General features: G+C 47.4%; 1 protein-coding gene across 3 annotated transcripts in view; it reads left to right on the top strand.

Annotated features, from left to right (window-relative positions):
* MCM3AP (minichromosome maintenance complex component 3 associated protein) overlaps nucleotides 1-17,433 on the top strand; it is a 40,194-nt gene extending 22,761 nt beyond the window's left edge. For all 3 annotated transcript variants that reach the window (XM_072970606.1, XM_072970597.1, XM_072970614.1), the window contains 11 exons: nucleotides 1,215-1,283; nucleotides 1,382-1,516; nucleotides 2,778-2,931; nucleotides 7,644-7,902; nucleotides 8,112-8,209; nucleotides 9,365-9,755; nucleotides 10,875-11,132; nucleotides 11,624-11,753; nucleotides 13,385-13,591; nucleotides 15,852-16,002; nucleotides 17,132-17,433. In XM_072970606.1, the coding sequence (XP_072826707.1) occupies nucleotides 1,215-1,283; nucleotides 1,382-1,516; nucleotides 2,778-2,931; nucleotides 7,644-7,902; nucleotides 8,112-8,209; nucleotides 9,365-9,755; nucleotides 10,875-11,132; nucleotides 11,624-11,753; nucleotides 13,385-13,591; nucleotides 15,852-16,002; nucleotides 17,132-17,290 (2,011 nt within the window). In that variant the 3' untranslated portion in view covers nucleotides 17,291-17,433. The remainder of the gene's footprint in view (nucleotides 1-1,214; nucleotides 1,284-1,381; nucleotides 1,517-2,777; nucleotides 2,932-7,643; nucleotides 7,903-8,111; nucleotides 8,210-9,364; nucleotides 9,756-10,874; nucleotides 11,133-11,623; nucleotides 11,754-13,384; nucleotides 13,592-15,851; nucleotides 16,003-17,131) is intronic.
* The last annotated feature ends 2,942 nt before the right edge of the window (nucleotides 17,434-20,375 follow it).

The raw sequence follows: 20,375 nt of genomic DNA, 5'->3' as shown, positions 1-20,375 counted from the left end.
CCCTGGTCGTGCCGGGTGTGGCCTCTCTCTTCAGGCCACACCACTGTCACCTCTCAAGGGGGGGGCCTCCCAGTGGGGGCCTGAGGAAGGGGCTGCAGCAGCCCCCATGCTGGGGTCTCCAGGTACACCTCGTCCTCCCCTGGGCTGTCACAGGACAGTCTCTCAGCCATCTCCATGGGTTTCGTTTGGCTCTAACAACAAACTTCATGTGGTTGCCTGTTCTTGGCATCTGTAAGCAGGGTAATCAGGGCGTTCAGGGTTCTCTCTGAGCCATGGTGGCCTCTGCCTGGCCTCCTTGCAGACAGTGCTGCTTCACCTGCATCAGGACGGCTCTCTGCCCCCTCCCTGCCCCTCCAGCGTATCCCCTGCCCCCTAGTCTCCCGTCCACCCCTCCCTCTTTCCACCCTGCATGCTGACAGCTCCTTTCAGCCGAGGCTTCTGCCCTTGTCCCCAACTCAACGTGGGAACTTAACCATCTCCATCTGCCATGCTCAGTGCCTCCTGTGGCTCACAGGGTACCAGCTGCCCTCGCTAGGCTGGCCACCCCAGACTCACCCACCTGTGCTCACCACGTCTGCTACCAGCTCTTCTCTCATAGCCACCTGTCTGTCTGCTGGCTCCTGCCCTCGGCCATACACCTCGGCGTCCTCACCCCACAACAGGGTGGGATCACCTCACGTCTCTAGCTGAGGTCCCTGTGTGCTGCTCCCTGAGTTCCTTGTGGTGGCCCACAGCCACCCTCTGGCTGCCCCCGAGCCTGGGCTCGTTCTGTGTACACGCCAGGCCCACTGCTGACTTGGAACGGCCCCAGAACCATCACGCTGGCTCCCCTTCCTTCCTTCAGGTCTTTGTCACGTATCACCTCTGGCCACCCCGTGTCAGTCCACGGCGTGCCCCGGCGCCTGCCAGGCCGCTCCCTGACAGGCCCTTCTCTGAGAGTGTGCCTCATGGAAGGGAGGGTTTCTGTCTGTTGAGTGCTGATCTCCCGTGCTTGGGGGATCTCGGAAAGACTGCTTAGTATCTGTGGAATGAATGAGTCCTCTGACTACACTGTTTCTTTGTCAGAAAAAGTCCTCTTGGTCTCCGAAGTGTTCCCACTAGGAGACGCTCACTAGCCAATTACTTTGCACTCAGAATATCAGTGAATGCTTCTCAGGTTCATCCCACAGGCACTGAGCAGGCTCAGCAGGCTTAGTGCTGCCCTTTCTTTGTAGGTTACGGTGGCTCAGGAACAAGGTGGAGCGCCAGATGAAGGTCCAGCACTTCCACCAGCGCCTGCTGAGGTCTGACCTGCCCCCGCCGTGTGCGCTCCCCCGCTGTGTGTGCCGCCCTGCCTGGGGCCTGGCACAGTGGCTCACCTGTGGTGCTCTGTCCCTTCTAGTGACGCAGCGTGGGCGCCCCTGGACCTGCCGTCCCTCGTGGCCAAGCACCTCCCTGGGAGACGGGAGCGTGTGTTTTGGAAGCTGGTGCTGATGTTGCCGGATGGAGAAGAGCAGCCCCCAAGGAGCCCTGGCAGGTCAGGACGGGGTCCCTCTGAGGGGCGTGCTGTCGAGCAAGCGGCCTGGGCGGTGGGGCGACTTCTAGAGCGAGGGGCAGCAGGGCGGCGTGCACAAGGGTGTGGGTGTGGGACCCGCGTTCCCCTCACACGCTGGGTGCCCTGACACGTGCTTTCATTTTGCTGCTTAGTCTTGCAGGCTGTTTTTTTGTGGTTTGAAGTTGATGCTTTGGATTGTTCACATTTTTGTTCTGTATACTTGGCAACAGTCTTTGTGCAAAAACATTTAAGACTTGATTTTTGTGTAAAGCTATGCTAAGGTTCACTGGTTTGAGTGCTGTAATTCGTACTCATGGGGAAGACAGTTTAGTTTGTTTGTTATAGTTTAGCTTTTGGCATTAAAAAAAAAAATCCAAAAAGTTGACATGGCATTATTTCCTGTAACCAAATTGCTTCCAGAAACCGTACTTTTAAGTCAACTACAGGACATGTTACTTTTCTTCAGATGTAATTCACACGTCATCAATTTCACCCACATAACATGCACGTTCATTGGTTTTAGGGTAGTTGGGCAGTTGTATAACCACCACCACTGTCTATCTGCAGGATATTGTTTCACCTAAAAAGAAACCCCACGCCCACTAGCAGTCACTCTCCTTTCCTTCCTACCCTTGGTCCCGGCAGGCACTGATCTGTTTTCTGTCTCTGTGCCTTTGCCTATTCTGGACATTTCACATAAATGGAACCCAAAAATATGTGGTCTTCTATGACTGGCGTCTTTCACTTAGCCTAAATTTTCTAGGTTCTTTCATGTTGTTGCATGTGTTGTCCTGCATTGTTTTTGTGGCTGAGTACTTGATTATGTGAACATACCACGTTTTATTTCTCTGTTAATCACTTGATGGGCATTTGTGTTGTTTCCACTTTTTGGTTATCATGAACAGTGTTTCTGTGAACATTCGTGTGTAAGTGCGTGCACACGGGTCTGCAGTTCTTGGTTATATACCTAGGAGTGGGATTGCTAGGTTGTATGGTAAACTCTGAAGACCTTTTCTAGTGCTCCAGAAACTTAAATCACTATAGAATAAGTGCCCTCTCCTCGTCCCCAAATACACAACCCAGTAGCACTCCTAACTCCATTTAAATCACACCCTGTTTTTTCCAGGTGCCTCAGCTTCACAGTCAGGTTTGTTGTTGGCGGATCTGCATCTGTGTGGTTCTTCTCTTCGTAGTTCACATTCAGATTAGACTCTTCTTCACGTGTTATTTTCTTTATTCACAGAATTCTAGCAAATTGGTTAAAAGTCAAGTTCATGGGAGGTGATGGCTCAGTGGATGACACAGACCACGATGCTGGTGGGATCCAGACACTCACACTCTTTAACACGCTCAGCAGCAAAGGGGATCGGACAGTTTCCGTCAGTGTGTGTATAAAGGTGAGTGACAGTCACTTTGTGTATTTATTCCCTTGATTTTCTTATTTGCACTCATTCCCACATACCACTGCAATCATGTAACTGCCCTGAAGTGGTTTTGAAACAGTGTGGGAGGCTCAGAAGCAAGTGTCATGTCTGTTCCTCCTCACATCTTGTCAGCATCTCATGGACGCCTGCTTGGTGTGAGACCAAACTAGATTCTCAGGAGTGCAGTGAGTCCTAACTCTCTTGAGTCATGGACCTCTTTGAGAAGTTGATGAAAACCCAGAACCTTCCTGAAAAATGCGTTCTGCACATAATTCAGAAGCTCTGACCCACATGGGCCTCTGGAAATTAACCCAGGAGGGATGAGAGACAACATTACACAAAAATGCAGTGACTTTACAGCTCACGTGGTTTGCCAGCTGCTGACATCTTTGCTTCAATGGCTTCTTGGCACATTAGGTCATACCAAAAGACGGATGGGTTTTAATCCTGTGCAGTTTTCTCTGCCTTGGTCCCAGCTAGTACATAGGTTCAGTATTGGGCATTTCAGGTTAGTTGTTTTGTTTTACATTCCTCAGTTGTCCACAGGTTTGGATTATAAGGTCTTATTTTTGTTCTTTACAGGTGTTTGTACAACACTGAGCTTAACTGATTCCCTGAGAGATTCTTGTTTAATGAGAACCTGTTTCCTCATTAGATTCAAACCTGCATAAGTGAATTTTAGGTTTTACTGTGTGTGTTCAGAAATGAAACCAGATTTGTATTTTATTGACTTAGAAAAAAGAGCAGTGAGGTAGGAAGTGTGGGCTTCAGGGTTGAACAGATCTGCTGTTAATAGCTGCTGCTCCTGCCAGCTCTTTGAGCTGGGCCTGTGCCTTCCACAGTGTGCTGACCACTGCGTCAGAGGCTCGTGAGGGCCGTCTGGGCTGCAGGCTCAGAGCAGGGCTCGGCGGAAGTCGCCCCTCCTGCCATGCCCTGACTGGCAGGCCTCCGCTTCAGGCCTCTCCCCTTCCTAACAGAGTCCCTCCCCTTCGTGGCATACCCGGACATCTGCATGCGACACTGCAGTCCACATCCTCTGTCCTCGGAACTTCTTCAAAGTGTAGTTTGATTATAGGGATTTTGTTTCATTTTTTTTCCGTGTTAATACTATTTATCATGTTTCCTAAATGTGAAAGTAATACATGTGTAAAACTTCAAACATATGAGGAAACATAGAGGAAGTATAGAGTTAAGAGCCATCTGTGCTCTCACCATTCAGGGAGAGCAGAAACATCTTGAGGCATATTTTTCCCTTTTTACTATGATGATAAAGTCAGACTTTACCTACAGGACAAGTAATTTGTTCTTTTTGCCTTTATCCTTAAAATGTTAAGCCAAAGTAATACTTTGATGTTGTTGAAAAGTCAGATAGCACCACATGATTTATGATGAGAAATCGCGGCCCCTGCCCCCTCCTGGCCCTTTCCCCAGGATGTCACATGCTGACACTGCCATTTTTCTATCCACTTGAGATGTTCTCTGCTGACTTCTCATTAAAATCAGCGTGTTAGTTATCTATTGCCACATAACAAATTACCTCCACATGTAGCAGCTTTAGATAACAAACATTTGTCACTCATGGTTTCCTGGGGCAGGAGTCCAGGTGCGGCTTAGGTGAGGCCTCTGGCTCAGCACTTGCCACCAGGTAGAGTTCAGGATGTAGGCTGCGGCTCCAGTCTCCTCGGAGAGGTCGCTCTCACTGCGGGCCGGCCGTGGCCAGGGGCTTCCTTGGTTGCCTGCCGCGTGGGCCTCTCCGTGAGGTGGCTCACGACAGGGCAGCCGACCTCCACGAGCTGAACAAGTGTCATAGTCCCTCTGTAACCTCGTCTTAGAAGGGGCTTCCCATCGCTTTTGTTTGACTCTGTATGTCAGCAGTGTGTCCCTGGACCCAGCCCATGCTCCGGGCAGGTGGTTGCGCAAGGACCTCAGCACCAGGAGGTGGGACCGTGGGCGCCGCCGTGGGGCTGCACACTCCCGGGTGAGGCGTGAACTCTGACACCACGGTCCCATGCAGCCTGCCCCGTCTCCCCAGGGTGCTCCCCAGGGTGGCCCCACTTCATATTGTCTCAGTAAGTGGGGTCACACGTTGGTGGCTGGGTGAAAGCTGTTTGTCCCAGAACCAGCAAGTGTCCTGTGGCTACGTGTCTTCATCTTTTGCAGGTAGGGGTTGCCTCATTACCTCACCTTGGTAGTTTTACCTTCATCTCTCATTAACATTCCCCTAAGTGTGCGGCGGGTGGGCTGTATGCGTCTTAGAGCTTTCCAGGTGTTCTGCTGCTTCATTTACCCCTCCCTCTCAGAAGGTGCCATCCTCCTGCTCTCCTCAAGCTGATAGCGTGTCCCGGGGTGTGGCTGCCGCTGAGGCCTCCATGCCAGTAGCACAGTGTGGCTCCTCCACCTCCCACTCTGACCTTGGGCGAGTTTCTTGTGTTTTGGAGTGTCTTCTGGGCATGGGCACTTTTACTGAGGAGGAAACTGAGGCTCAGAGGAGTTACAGTAAATTCCCTCAGGCCACACAGTTGCGCTGTGGTGGCACCAGGCAGAGGTCCCCTTGAGGATGAACTGAGTTTTACGTACGGCCTCAGAGTGATGCCTGACAGTGCTGCTGCTGGTGGCGGCAGCAGTGAGATTTTTTTCTTGGTTTAGTCTTTTGTTTGATGGAGTATGTTTTCCACTTTCCTCGTAAGAAAGATTGCACCGGAGGCAAATTTTCTGAGTCCTTGCCTGTCTGAATATGTTTTGCTCCGCTGTCACCTGGCGTCCAGCATTGCTGTTGAGATGTCAGACTGGGCCTGTTCCTTTCTCTGTGGCCTGGGCTTGTCTCTCTGGAGGCGGCTCTCTGTCCCTGGAGTCTGCTTGAGTGTGCGCTGGCGCCGACTCCCTCCCTCGTCACCTGGGCGTGGTGGGTACCCGCAGGCTGGAGACTCGCTCCACCTCAGGGACGTGCTGGCTTTGTGATGATACCTGCCGTCCTTCTGCTTTTTTCTGTTCTCTCTTCGACTCCTGTTAGACTGTTGTTGACCACATCAGTTGAGCCTCTGCTCCTCTTCATCCTTTCTGTCCCGCTTTCTAATTGTTTTTCATACCGTGTTCTGGGAGACTTCCTTGACTTTATATTCCAGATGTTCTGTGGGCCTTTTATTCCACATAGAGTCCGTTTTTCTTACCCTTACTTGACTTTTTCATATCATCTTGTGACTATTTCTGGACACTAGGATTTTTGCGTGAGTTTTCTTATGTTTCGTGCGTTATCTGTTTACTTTGGGTTTCTATTTCTTTGTTATTCTAGTCTCTCTTTTATGCTGGAGGCTCTCCTCAGACACCTTATCTGAGGCTGCCAATACCTGAGTGAGGCCCTCAAAGGCTGGTCGTAAGCTCTTGTTTGAGGCCAGGTAACTGAAATGGCTGGCCAGCCTTTTTGGGGGGACCCCCAAATGTCAGGATCTGGGTGTCTATTCCCTGGGTTATTTGGTTTCTCTGGAAGGACTCTTCTCTTCCTCAGGCGGCTGCTGGCACTCTCAGGATGCCTGCTGTCAAGTCCCCTCCTCTGTGCCTGACAACGCCCTAGTGTCTGGAGCCTCAGGACGGGATGCCGGCCCAGGGCCCAGGGGCAAGGCTGTGCTTACAGGCCACCTGCAGGTGGGTGGACGACCTGTGGGCCACTGCACCATGTCTGACTCTTCCTCCGGGCCGGGAGCCTTGCCCCGGCTCCTGGAGCCGCAGTCCTGGGCACGAGGCCTTCTGCAGCCCTAGCCAGCCTGGTCCTTCCTCACTGTGGCTGCAACCAGTCAGTGTGGCTTCCTCGGCGTCCTTGCCCCAGCGTGATCGTTCTGTCTCTGCACAGCTCTCCAGGGGTGGGTAGGAACCCCTTCTCAGCTGCTGGCTTGCCTCTCCGCTTCCCTGTCATTATGGGCTTACCTGTTTGTACTCTTGTTTAACATAACGGTTAAATTAAGTTGCTCAAACACAATTCCAGCCAGGGGCTGAATTACCTGTGGACCCAACAGTTTCTTGTACTACTTCTTGGCCTCCTGGGGGGAGGCTGGCCCAGAGTGCAGTGAGCATTTGGCTGTGTGCGCTCTGGGGCTGAGGTTCACTGTCTTTTTGTTTTAATTAATTTATTTTTTATTGAAACATAGTTGATCTACAATGTTATGTTTGTCTCTGGTGTACGTGGTGTACAGCACAGTGATTCAGTTATACACATGTGTGTGTGTTCTTTCTCGCCGCAGGTGTTGAGCGTGGGCCCCTGTGCTCTGCAGGCGGCCTTGTTGCTCATCGGCAGGCTCGCGGCTCGGGCTGGGAGCACAGCGGGCCGTCTGGGGTCCTTTCTGTTTTGCTGTGCTCTCCTCTGAGCCTCTGAAGCTCCCTTTCCGTCCTGGCTGGTCTACCCGCTGGTGAAGCAGCTTCCCAGCTTGAGGGATTGTTCCCTCCTTCATCACTCTTTCCCCGGGGTGCAGGTCCCGTCCCAGTTCTTTCCATGGGGATTCCTCTTGTCTCCCTGCTAGTATAAGATCCTCTGCCAGAGTGCAGTGGATTTTCTGCTAAAATTGTTCCCTGTGTAGTTGTTTTTGATATATTTGTGGGAGGAGGTGAGCTCCACATCCTTCTATTCCACTGTCCCGAAGCCCCGCCTGATGGCCACTGTTGACCTGTCCCTGGGTGTGTCTATCTTGATGTTCCAGGTGGCCCATGGCGCTCTTAGAGACTGTGTCCTCGATGCGGCAGAGACACAGAAGGAGCTCCTGGGAGCCAGTGGGCTCATGCTGCTGCTTCCGCCCAAAGTGAAGAGCGAGGACATGGCGGAGGAAGACGTGTACTGGCTGTCGGCACTGCTGCAGATCAAGCAGCTCCTGCAGGCCAAGCCCTTCCAGCCTGCGCTTCCGCTGGTGGTTCTTGTGCCTAGTCCGGGAGGGGCCGCCGTGGAGAAGGAAGGGGAAGATGGTTTGTGAAAGCCGCCCCGTTTATGGACCGGCATGTTTACTAAGTGGGTGGAGCCCGGGGTCTGAGAAAGTGAGGTGTCGGGAGTCTCATGACAGCAGCCACTGCAGTGACGGGAGCTGGGCAGGGCGGGGTCAGGGCAGTGAGATGCCTCGGCGTGTGTACAGGCTTGCGAGCAGAAGATAGGTGACCTCCATCTGTTTCTCTTAAAGGTCTAATGCTACAGGATTTGGTTTCAGCTAAGCTGATTTCAGATTATAGTATTATCGAGATCCCTGATTCCATTAATGATTTGCAAGGCACAACTAAGGTAAGATTTCGTTTTTTTTTTTTTTTTTAAATAAATGGTTCGTTTTTTTAAATTGAAGTACAGTCAGTTACAATGTGTCAATTTCTGGTGTACAGCAGTGTCCCAGGCATGCGTATACGTACATATATTCGTTTTCATACTCTTTTTCGTTAAAGGTATTACAAGATACTGAACATAGTTCCCTGTGCTGTACAGAAGAAACTATTAAAATCTATTTTTATATATAGTGGCTAACATTTGTAAATCTCAAACTCCCAAATTTATCCCTTCCCACCCTCTCTCTCTGGTAACCATAAGATTGTTTACTATGTCTGCGAGTCTGTTTCTGTTTTGTAGAAGATTTCATCATTTTTAAAGGTCCAACAAGGTATTTTAGTTTTTCCTCTTTTGCTTTATCTTGAATTTAGTGTATGTTACTGCTTGCATTTTTAATTTTATATTTTGATAGGTAACTTTCTAAAAACATAAGCAGAAATCAAAATAAAAGATAAAATTTGCCCATAGTCCTGCTATCTGCAACAAATTAAATTGTTCATGTACATTATCTTTTAGCCGCTTTGTTGTTATGGATTTAAAATATGACGATTTTTGTCTTATATCTGAAGGTCAGATATGTAATTATTTTTGTAGGGTGGTTGTTCTTGGAATACGAAAAAATTACGTTATCGGAAGTTTTCTTTAAAAAAGGAAGTCTGTGCTGACAATTACATTTAGGGAAAAAAGTCCTGGGAATTAAAATTAAAAGTCACTGAAAGAGGAAAGATAACTACAGGGTGTGAGCAGCCAGGCACGTAGCGAAGCTATTGATCCTACTAAGAACGGGGAGATGTGGTTTCCCTTTCTGTTGTGGTGAAGGGGATGTGCAGGGCTGCTTTCCCTTACGTCCCCGGCCCTTCCGGGGGGATCCTGCAGGCCACACTCCTCAGGGATGGGGGAACGTGAGCCCCAGCTGGGCCCCCCCCCACCCCATGTGTGTCTCTAGGGCTCTGGGAGACCAAAGGCAACTGCAGCAGACGGTTCTGCCCAGCTTCCTGGAGCGGTTGAGATGCTGGTGCTCCGGTGGCGCTGCTGTGGCAGCAGTGGGGTGAGGGAGGCACTCCTGGAAAACAGCATGATTTGTTCACCCAGATCTTTCCAACTCTCTCTGTTTCTCAGGTTTTGCAGGCTGTGGAATGGCTGGTCTCCCACTGCCCCTGTGCTCTTGACCTTTGCTGCCAGACCCTTGTTCAGTACGTGGAAGACGGGGTTAGTCGGGAGTTTAGTGGCCGGTTTTTCCACGACAGACGAGAGAGGCGGCAGGGCGGCCTGGCCTCGCAGGAGCCCAGCGCGGTCATCGAGCTGTTTAACAGCGTGCTGCACTTCCTGGCCTCTGTAGCATCCTCCGAGCAGCTCTGTGACCTGTCCTGGCCTGTCCCCGAGTTTGCCGAGGCAGGGGGCAGCCAGCTGCTTCCTCACCTCCACTGGAACACCCCGGAGCATCTGGCCTGGCTGAAGCAGGCCGTCCTTGGCTTCCAGCTTCCGCAGATGGACCTTCCGCCCCCCGGGGGTGCGTGCTCGTGCCGAGGGCTACCGGGTGGGAAGGAGTGGAGGGGCAGCCGAGTTCCCCATCTCCTTTCTTGCTGGAAAGACAGTCTGGTGGGTGCTGGGCACCAGCATGAAGTTTGTAGCCCCCCCCACCACTGTGCACCCCGCCCACACTACACCGTTCACACTGGCCTTGGGGTTCAGGGGCTGGGCTTGTGGAGTGGAAGCTGTTGGCCCTTCACCACCCACCACGGTCTGTGGGTATCTGCTCAGCCTCGGCGGGGAGGTGGCAAGTGGTGTCAGGAAGAGTGCCGAATCCAAGGCCTGGGGTTTCTGAATTAACAGCAGTTCCCATCTGGTCTGCACCACAGGGTTTGGGAGCAAAAAGCATGGGGACGGGGCAGCGCTGTCCTCACGCTGCTGGCTCCGGTAGGGCCACGGCACTCAGTGCTGCCTTAACACTGGGTTTCCTTCTCCGTCAGCAGCTCGTTCTGTGGCTCTGGCTGTGCCTGAGTCAGGCCTTTGGGCTGTTCTGATGCAGACTCTGTGGATCTCTGTGCCATGAGGAGGCTGCCCCTCCCATTGCTGATGCTGTTAGGAGGAAACAGGGATGTTCATACTCACCTGGCATGGCATGTGGCCTTGGCAGGGCCATTCTCCTTCAGACTGCGTAGAACAGAGGCCTCGGGCATCCTTCTGAATTTTAAGGGGCAGTCTCCTATAGTTCTGACAGACATTTGTTAACTGAAGGAGCACAAAGGGAAACAGACCACAACATGCACATCCTCGGCTGTGAGCTGGGTTAGGGCTCCCCAGTGCCTCTGGGACCAGACCTCCCTGGATACTCGGTCAAATACAGATTCTTGGGTGCAACCACAGGACTGTGCAGTCAGAGCCTCTGGGATGGACCCTCTGTTGTGAATTCTGACCTGGGTGACTGTTTGCATCCCTTACCTGGATGGTAAGGGAGCGGGAGATGTTTTTCCTCAACAGCTGTAGTTTGTTGTATTCAAAGTTGAAGGCAAACTTCTCAATTTCACAGTTGCTTTTTCCTAGGAAGACAGAGGGTGAAGAACATTTTACACAGGTTTCCACTTGTACTTTGGCCAAAGTGTGACTCAACCAGGTGCTTTCTCTCCAGCTCCCTGGCTCCCTGTGTGCTCCATGGTTGTCCAGTATGCCTCCCAGATCCCCAGTTCTCGCCATACGCAGCCCGTCCTCCAGTCCCAGGTGGAGAGCCTGCTTCGCAGCACGTACCGCAGGTGGAAGAGCAAGAGCCCCTCGCCAGGCCCGGGGCCAGGGCCCTCCGTTGCCGAGATCCCATGGGATGACATCGTTGCCTTGTGCATCAACCACAGGCTGAGGGACTGGACGCCCCCCAGGCTTCCCGTCACATCAGGTGCTTAGCGCTTGGCACTGCAGGGCTGGCTCCTCGTGAGACTTTCCTGGTCCAGTTTTAGCTAAGAAAGATGTTTACTTGATGTTTGTTTCTTTCCTATGGATCCCACCCTTCCTTTCCTTAGGACTGCTTCTTCAGGCCAGTGACTTCCAGGTGACTTACAAACATTGGGAAGAGCTGAGAAGGTTCTGGGAGAGCCTGGACTCATCTCCTTGAAATGGGCCCCCTGGGTTGATTTTAAGTTAGAGCAACTTCTGAAGCTCTGAGCAGTCACACCGGCTGTGCCCATCTGGACTTGAGCCTCTCGGGACCTTGAATGACCATGGACACTTGGAGCATATTTAGCTCAAGTGTGGGAGAAACAGAATTGTGTGACTTAATTAATCAGAAGGGCTTGTCCTTAAGTCGGTGAATTTAAGCAAACGTCAAGTGCTCACTTACTGCTCTTTTGACATTCTTTTCTCTTCTTATTTTTGTTATTGTTTTCTCAGAGGCACTGAGTGAAGATGGTCAGATATGTGTGTATTTTTTTAAAGACGACTTGAAAAAATATGACATTCCTTTGTCGTGGGAACAAGCCAGAATGCAGACGCAGAAGGAGCTACAGTTGAGTCACGGCCGGTGAGATCTGTGTTCATTGTGTGTTTCTGTCATCCCTCAGCCAAGACAGTGAACTATATTCTCTTCCAGAGTTCACAACCGAAATTCACTTTCTATACACAGAATCCAACCCATTGTGGGACAGTTCCCACAGATGCTCAAAGAACAGATCATTCCCATGTAGTAGAAACGGATCTAGAGCTAGGAAAAGCAAGCATCTCATTTTGTTTATCAGATGAACCTGACCCTGAAATTCATAATATAACCACAGACTGCAGAAAGTTGACATCTTATCTCACTTATAAACCTGGGTCAGAAATACCAAGTAAAATGTTAGCACATGCAGTCGTGCAGTACATAAAAAAATTCACAAGCTCACTTAAAAAAACTCACAAGCTCGGTTTACACCACACTAAACAATGTCAAGAATAGAAATGTGTTCGTGTAATTTGCTGCTGTAAGAGAAAAATAAGTGATCATTTCAGTAGGTGTTGAAATGCTTTCCTTGAAATTTATACACATTCCTGCCCCCTCTCCCCGAGAAGAAAATTGGACACCCTTTCCTGATAAAATTTCTTATCAAATTTGAGTAAAAAATTCCTTAGCTTGATAGGGCTATCTACTGTAAAACTACCAAAAAAAAAAAAAAAAAAACACCAAACAACCACCCAACAAAACATGCTTCTTGGTAAAACAGGAGAAACACTAAAATTCTAACTTGAGCTCCCTGACATCACTGCTGTTCACTGTTGTCCTGGAGACCCTGCCCAGTGTAGAGACACAGATACAGTGGCATAAATTATCAAGAGGAAGGACAAACTGTCATTTCCAGACAGTAAAATTGTCAGTTCAAGATAATCAACAGTCACACCCTTAGAACTATTCAGCATTCAGCAAGATGAGCAGACAGATCAACCTACAATGTACAAAAATTCTCATTTACAGCAGCAATAAAACTAGAACATATGGACGCAGACTGACCAGGGGAGGTGCTCAACCCCTGTGAAAGCGATTCTCAGGGCCCTGAAGGTGCAAAGGAAACCAGAATAAATGAGGGGCAGGCTAGGCTTTGTTGATGGGAGAACACAATGCTATAAAAATGTCAGTTCTCAAACTATAAAGTCAGGGTATTTCTGCTTAAAAACCCAAAAGAATGTTTTATCCTGATCTGGACAAGTTAATTCTAAAATTCATCAGGATGAGAAAATGTGTAGCAGTTGCTGAGAAAATTTTGACAAGAAAGGTCTGTTCTATAATAGTTACTGTAGCCAAATGGGTCAGAATAGGAATAGAACCGTATGTGACAGCAGTGCCACTCCAAATTAATTGGTGGAGGGAGGACAGACATTGGTGCCTGTTTAAAAAAATATTGGACCCCTGTCTCCTGCTGCTGTAAACTTTACTTCTAGATGGATTTAGGAGCTAGATGCAAATTTAAGAACCATGCCAACGTTAGGGGAAAACAACCTGCTGATGACCCTGGAATGGGAAGCAAAACTCAGCACAGAGAAGCTCTGAGAGCCCAGCTGCCCGGAGAGCAGAAAGTCTTGGAAAAGCAGAGGCTGCCCACCCTCTGCGCCCGTGCCTGACCCCAAAGCACCCCACTCTACCTGATGCCAGAGGAACCCTTCCTCCCTCTCCTGTTCTTACAGTTTCGGGATAAGGCCTCTTCATCCTTCTGCAAACAAGCTTCCCACCCCGTCTCTTCACATGCCCCGCCAAGCGAAGAGGAGCGTGGAGCGTGGTCGAGAGGGGCGGCTTCCCAGCGCGGAGGAGCTGACGCGGGGAGCCTCTGCCCAGGAGCTCCTGGCCCAGTGTCTGTCTAGTGGTCTGCTGCTGGAGAAAGAGGAGAGCAAGAGGTGAAGCCCGTTCCCTGGGGTTCGTTGTGTCATTTGGGCTGCTTCATGCTGGGTTAGCAAGGACAAGACTTTAAAAAAGGCAAGTCAGACACGTGAAGTGTAAGCTCTCGGAGGACAGACGCAGTGCCCTCAGTGGTATGGCTTAAACTGTTGTTATTTGAAATCAGTTTCATTGATGGTTTATTCCTGAAAGTTTTAAGTTTCCTAGAGAGAAGTGAGTGCGGCTGGCTGGCTAAGCCCCTAGGTGGGCGGGGAGTGCTGGCACGCTCCCGCTCCCCCTCTAGGCTAGCCTGAGGGCCTCGATGCCACCCCGAACAGCAGGCCAGACCCTCCCTGCCTCTTCTTCCACCCTTATTTATGGTTTTACTGAGAAAGAACCGGCCAGAAGGGAGTTTGCTGGGTCCCATGCCCCCTTGCCCCTCCCCTCCCCTCCCCCAGCCTCCCTGTGTCCAGCCTGTGGGCAAAGTCCGTCTCTCCCCTTGGCTGGAATCTCATCTGCACCTGCTCAAGGACACTCGTCCAGTGAGAGTCCTTCATGTCCCCTTCAGCACACAGACGTGAAAACATGCTGCCATGTCTCCCTGTCTTGGCCCCATCTCCCTCCGTAGTCACCACCCCCATGTTTCTGCTCCCTCAATAGTCAATTCAAAAACAGTCTGATTCTCACTTCTTCGGTCCTCTTTCCTAGTCTCCTGCAGCCTGTCCCTGCTGCTCATGTCTCCTCCGGTCAGGGTCACTGCAACCTGCAGCTGAACCGACCATGAACCCAAGGGTCCAGCAGCCCCACATGTCCTCTCCCACCCCCCACCTCCCTTGGCTAAGTGTGTTATCTGTACCCGGTCCCCAGTGATTTCATCCAGTTTGATGGATTTTTAAGTAACATCAATATTCTGACAACCCCAAATTTATATCTCAGATCCTAAGATCGCTTCTGAACCCCAGATCTCAGTATCCTAGTCCTCCCTTAAAATCGTCATTAGACGTCTATTAGATGCCTGGCAGCCATCTCAGAGCTAACATATCCAAATCTGATTGCCAGTTTCCCCCAACCAGCTCCTCCTACAGCGGTCTTCTCAGTTGATGGTGGCTTCACCCTTTCATCTCCCCAGGCCAAATGCCTTGGGACCATCCCTCTACATCCAGTCCACCCACAAACCCTGTTGGCTCTATTCAAAATGTATTCAGAATTGGACCATTTTTGCAGTAGTCTGTAGTCTAGTCGCAGCAGACTGGTGTAAGCCTTTCAAGTGTAAGGCAGAGGTCGTGGTTCTCCTTTGCTCACAACCTCCCGGTGGCTTACTCTCACCAGGTCAAAGGCAGAATCCTCACAAGTGGGCAAGGCCCTGTGTGGTCCGCCTCGCGTTTCCTTTCTGATCTCTGCTCCCTGCAGCCACCAGGTGGTGCCCAAGCAGGCCTTAGGATTAGCTTTTCCTTTTGCCTGGGACTCCCCAGCCACCCCAGTATCCCCTTGGCTCACCTTGCACCCACTTCTGGTCTCTAGTCATATCTCCTCAGCGAGGACTTCCTTATTGTCCCTGTAGTCCCGCCTGTCTCCACGTCTGCTTGGTCTCTCTCGTCTTCAGACATCTCCCTTGTTGTATGTTCCTTGTCTGTCTCCCTCACTAAAGTGTAAGCTGCCTACAGCTGGGCCTTGTCTGTTTCTGTTTTTGTTTTCAGTGCTGAATCCCTGGTATGCAGAATGGCGCCTAGTGTTTGGTAGGGCTTGATAAATACATGTTGAAAGAGTGAATGAATGTGTCATGATTTCTACAAGTAGATTTTCCTAGGTCTGTATCATTTTAGCAGTTTGGATCAGATTGCTTTTCTTGAAAAGACTAGTATTTGGAATGGACAGCTCTGGAGTGTGTGGGGTGGCAGTGAGATGTTACTTTGAGTTAATTTTAAACTGTAAAGATCAATCCATACACTTGGATAATCCAAAGAGACACAAATTAATTATAGACACACAATACCAAAATAAGCTGGAGAAGATAAACCAAATGAGAGTATTACAAGTAATGTTAAGTAACACGTAAAAGCAGTTGTTTTGGATAAATGCCACCTTTCTCATTAAATACAAATAAGATTTATAAGTTAAAGAGAAGACATTAATTTTTTAAGAGGACGTTTCTGCTTCTCAGTTGATGTCATAACTTAGTTCCATCCTTAGTATAAAGCAAAGCTTTAAAAATTTGAAGTATACATAGGAGAAAAGGGAGTGATAGTTAAATTTTTGCTTCCTAATGCTCAAATGTTTCAGGTTTGAAGATCAGCTTCAGCAGTGTTTGTCGGAAGACTCAGGAGCATTTACAGGTTCAGTGTCCCTTCCGCTCTACCTTCCTCAGACTCTGGTGTCTCTGCCTCAGACTGCTGAACCTGTGATGAGAGCGTCTACGACCACCAGCCCTCAGGTGAGAAGGAAGTGCATTTGGCATTTGTATTCGAGTTAAAGACTGAGAGAATGGCTGGGGAAAATGTCATGTCTTGATTCATCGTATGCTATGATGACCAATAAATTATTATCTTAAATTAGATTTTTTCTTAAACTTAATCTGTCAATGTTGAGGTGGCTCAACGAACTCTGAGTTTCTGCTTATGAAATGAATGAAGAACGAATTGAAACATGTTTAAGAATTGAACAAAACCCATAGCCCTGTGCTGACATGCAGCAAAGCACTGAGGAGAGCAACAGAGGTGACCACAGCAATCCAGTTTCCGGAGCACTACTGTCCAAGCTGGGGCATCACACATCTCTCCTTTTCTGGGGTTAACGTTCCCTGAGGAAAATTAATGAGTGAGGAGGGTACGCTTATCGAAGTCAAGGGCCTCACCCATGAGTGTTCAGTGGGTCAGTGGCAAAGCTACTTTTCAAAGCCAGACCCGACTGGCTCCAAAGCTCGAGGTCTTTCTACCTCAGCACCCTTCCTTCACTGGTAAAAGAAGCAAAAGCAGAGTTTCACTCATAGGTACGTGTACAGCTCTGGACAGGTCAAATGTGTGCTCCTGGAGTGGCTTTTAGGAAGCCCTTCATTGGGGAGAAAAACACATTAAGATGACATACTGTTTCCAATTCTTAGTTGGGCAGGTACCTTAAAAATATTTGTATGCTTTGACTTAACAGTTCTACCCTAAAGAAAATACTATATATGACAAAAATTACTGTATTTTTGTTCACTGTAGAGTAATTTTGCATGAAAGTGGAAACTAAATATCCAAAGAGGGAAGTTTGGTTCAGCAGTTACAATATATATGATGTAATAGTTCCTAGCCTTTGAGAATGATATTTTACAAAAATGACTGGAAGTTGTTCATGGTAGAATCAGAAGATAGGCATTCCATGCACAGATGATACCAGCTGTATGTATATGTCCTGGAAGACACTGGCAGGATGTATGATAGATGCCAAGAGAGGGGTTTGTTGAGCCTAGCAGTTCCCAGCAGAGGTTTCTGACATGAGCCAGATTTAGTGCCTTTAAAGAGAATTTATCTTGGTTTATGCATATCCCCAAACTATTTTTAGTTTCTCTTTTGTTCAAATAGAATAAAAGGACAGGGGAGCAACTGCAGTTGTCAGAGGTAACAGGCGCATCTCTGACTGAACGGCTGAAGCACCTAGAAGGGCTGATCCGGAGGTCAAGGGAAGAGGAAGTTGCCTCTGAGCTCCATCTCTCGGCACTGCTGGATATGGTGGACATTTGAGCTGCTGTGAGAGAGGGAGGGTCTCCCCAGAAGATTTTCTTTTACTCAAAATAATGTTATTCTCAGATGCTTGATGCATGTTGGAAATACGATTATTAATCATGCAAAATAAACCACTGGAATATCTAGTGAGATCTTCCTCAGTTTCCAGAATGAAAGGCTGTTTCCTACTGTGTAATGTCTTTGATACTCTTACCTGTTGTCATGACCTCTTCTGACTGATGTCTGCCAACTCGTGTTTCTGTGTGTAACATTTATTTATTTATTTTTGAGTTATAGTCAGTTTACAGTGTTGTCAGTTTCTGGTGTACAGCACAATCCTTCAGTCATGCATGAATATACATATATTCATTTTCAAATTCGTTTTCACTGCAAGCTACTACAAGATACTGAATATATTTCCCTGTGCTATACAGTGTAAACTTGTTTATCTATTTTATATATACCTGTCAGTATCTGCAAATCTTGAACTCCCAGTTTATCCCTTCCCACCCCCCTCTCCCCTGGCAACCACAAGTCTGTATTCTATGTCTGTGAGTGTTTCTGTTTTTTTTTTTTTTTTTTTTATATATAAGTTCATTTGTCGTCTTTTTTTTTTTTAGATTCCACATATTAGCGATCTCATATGGTATTTTTCTTTCTCTTTCTGGCTTCACTTAGAATGACATTTTCCAGGGACATCCATATTGCTGCAAATGGCATTATGTTGTCATTTTTATGGCTGAATAGTATTCCATTGTATAAATATACCACAACTTTTTGTCCAGTCATCTGTTGATGGACATTTAGGTTGTTTCCATGTCTTGGCTATTGGAAATAGTGCTGCTATGAACATTGGGGTGCAGGTGTCTTTTTGAATTAGGGTTCCTTCTGGATATATGTCCAGAAGTGGGATTGCTGGGTCATATGGTGTCTATTTTTAGTCTTTTGAGGAATCTCCATACTGTTCTCCATAATGGCTGCACTAAACTGCCTTCCCGCCAGCAGGGTAAGAGGGTTCCCTTTTCTCCACATTCTCTCGAGCATTTATCATTTGTCGACTTCTGAATGATGGTCATTCTGACTGGTGTGAGGTGATAACCTCATTGTAGTTTTATTTTGTACTTCTCTGATAATTAGTGATATTGAGCATTTTTTCATGTGCCTATTGGCCATTTATATGTCTTCACTGGAGAATTGCTCGTTTAGGTCTTCTACCCATTTTTGAATTGGGTTTGTTTTTTTCTTACTAAGTGGTATAAGCTGTTTATATATTCTGGAGATCAAGCTCTTGTCAGTCTCATCTTTTGCAAATATTTTCTCCCATTCTGTAGGTTGTCTTTTTGTTTTGCTTATGGTTTCCTTTGCTGTGTAGAAGCTTGTAAGTTTCATTAGGTCCCATTTGTTTATTCTTGCTTTTATTTCTTCTAGGAGAAAATTTTTGAGATGTATGTCAGATAATGTTTTGCCTATATTTTCCTCTAGGAGGTTTATTGTATCTTGTCTTATGTTTAAGTCTTTGATCCATTTTGAGTTTATTTTTGTGTATGGTGTGAGGGAGTATTCTAACTTCATTGATTTACATGCTGCTGTCCAGTTTTCCTAACACCATTTGCTGAAGAGACTATCTTTATTCCATTGTATCTTCCTGCCTCCTTTGTCAAAGATTAATTGACCAGAAGTTTGTGAGTTCATTTCTGGGCTCGTGTATTCTGTTCCATTGATCAATATGTTTGTTTTTATACCAATACCATGCTGTTTTGATTACTGTAGCTCTGTAGTATTGTCTGAAGTCTGGGAGGGTTATTCCTCCAGCCTCTTTCTTTTTCCTCAGTAATGCTTTGGCAACTCTGGTCTTTTGTGGTTCCATATAAAGAAATTGTGATTTCATTTAGTTCTGTGAAATATGTCCTGGGTAATTTGATAGGGATCACATTAAATCTGTAGATTGTCTTGGGCATTTTAACAATATTGATTCTTCCAATCCAGGAGCATGGGATATCTCTCCATTTTTTAGTCTTCTTTAATTTCCTTAATCTTTTGTAGTTCTCCATGTATAAGTCTTTCACCTTCTTGGTCAGAATTATTCCTAGTTATTTTATTACTTTGGGTGCTATTTTAAAAGGGATTGTTTCTTTGCTTTCTTTTCCTGTTGATTCATTGTTAGTGTATAGAAATGCAGCTGATTTTTATACATCAATCTTGTATACCTGCTGCCTTGCTGAATTTTTTTTATTAGTTCTAGTAGTTTTTGCGTGGAGCTTTTAGGGTTTTCTATATATAATATCATATCATCTGCATATAGTGATAATGTCACCTCTTCTTTTCCAATTTAGATCCCTTTTATTTCTTTTTCTTGCCTGATTGCTGTGGCTAGGACTTCCAAGACTATGTTGAATAGAAATGGTGAGAGTGGACAACCTTGTCTTGTCCCGGATTTTAGTGGCAAGGTTTTCAGTTTTTCACTGCTGAGTACTATGCTGGCTGTAGGTTTGTCATAGATAGCTTTTATTATATTGAGATATGTTCCCTCTATACCCACTTTGGTGAGGGTTTTTTAAATCCTAAATGGGTGTTGAATTTTATCAGATGCTTTTTCTGCATCTTTTGAGTTGATCATATGGTTTTTGTCCTTTCTCTTGTTGACGTGGTGTATTACATTGATAGATTTGCATGTGTTGAACCATCCCATGTTCCTGGGATGAACCCAACTTGATCATGATGTATGATCTTTTTTATGTGCTGTTGGATTATGTTTGCTAATATTTTGTTGAGGATTTTTGCATCTGTGTTCATCAGTGATACTGGTCTGTAATTTTCTTTTTTGGTAGTGTCTTTGTCTGATTTTGGTATCAGGGTGATGGTGGTTCCATAGAATGAGTTTCTGAGTACTCCCTCCTTTTCAGTCTTCTGGAAGAATTTGAGAAGGACTGGTATGATTTATTCTTTGTATGCTTGAAAGAATTCCCCAGTGAAGCCATTTGGTCCTGGACTTTTTGTTTGTAGGGAGGTGTTTTACTGCTAATTTGATTTCATTTCTAATGATTGGTTTGTTCATGTGGTCAGTTTCTTCTTGATTTAGTCTTGGTGGACTGTATGTTTCCAG

The sequence above is a fragment of the Vicugna pacos genome, chromosome 1 (genome assembly GCF_048564905.1).
Source record: "Vicugna pacos chromosome 1, VicPac4, whole genome shotgun sequence".
In the NCBI taxonomy this organism is placed as follows: Eukaryota; Metazoa; Chordata; class Mammalia; order Artiodactyla; family Camelidae; genus Vicugna; species Vicugna pacos.
This window is presented reverse-complemented; position numbering and strand designations above follow the sequence as displayed.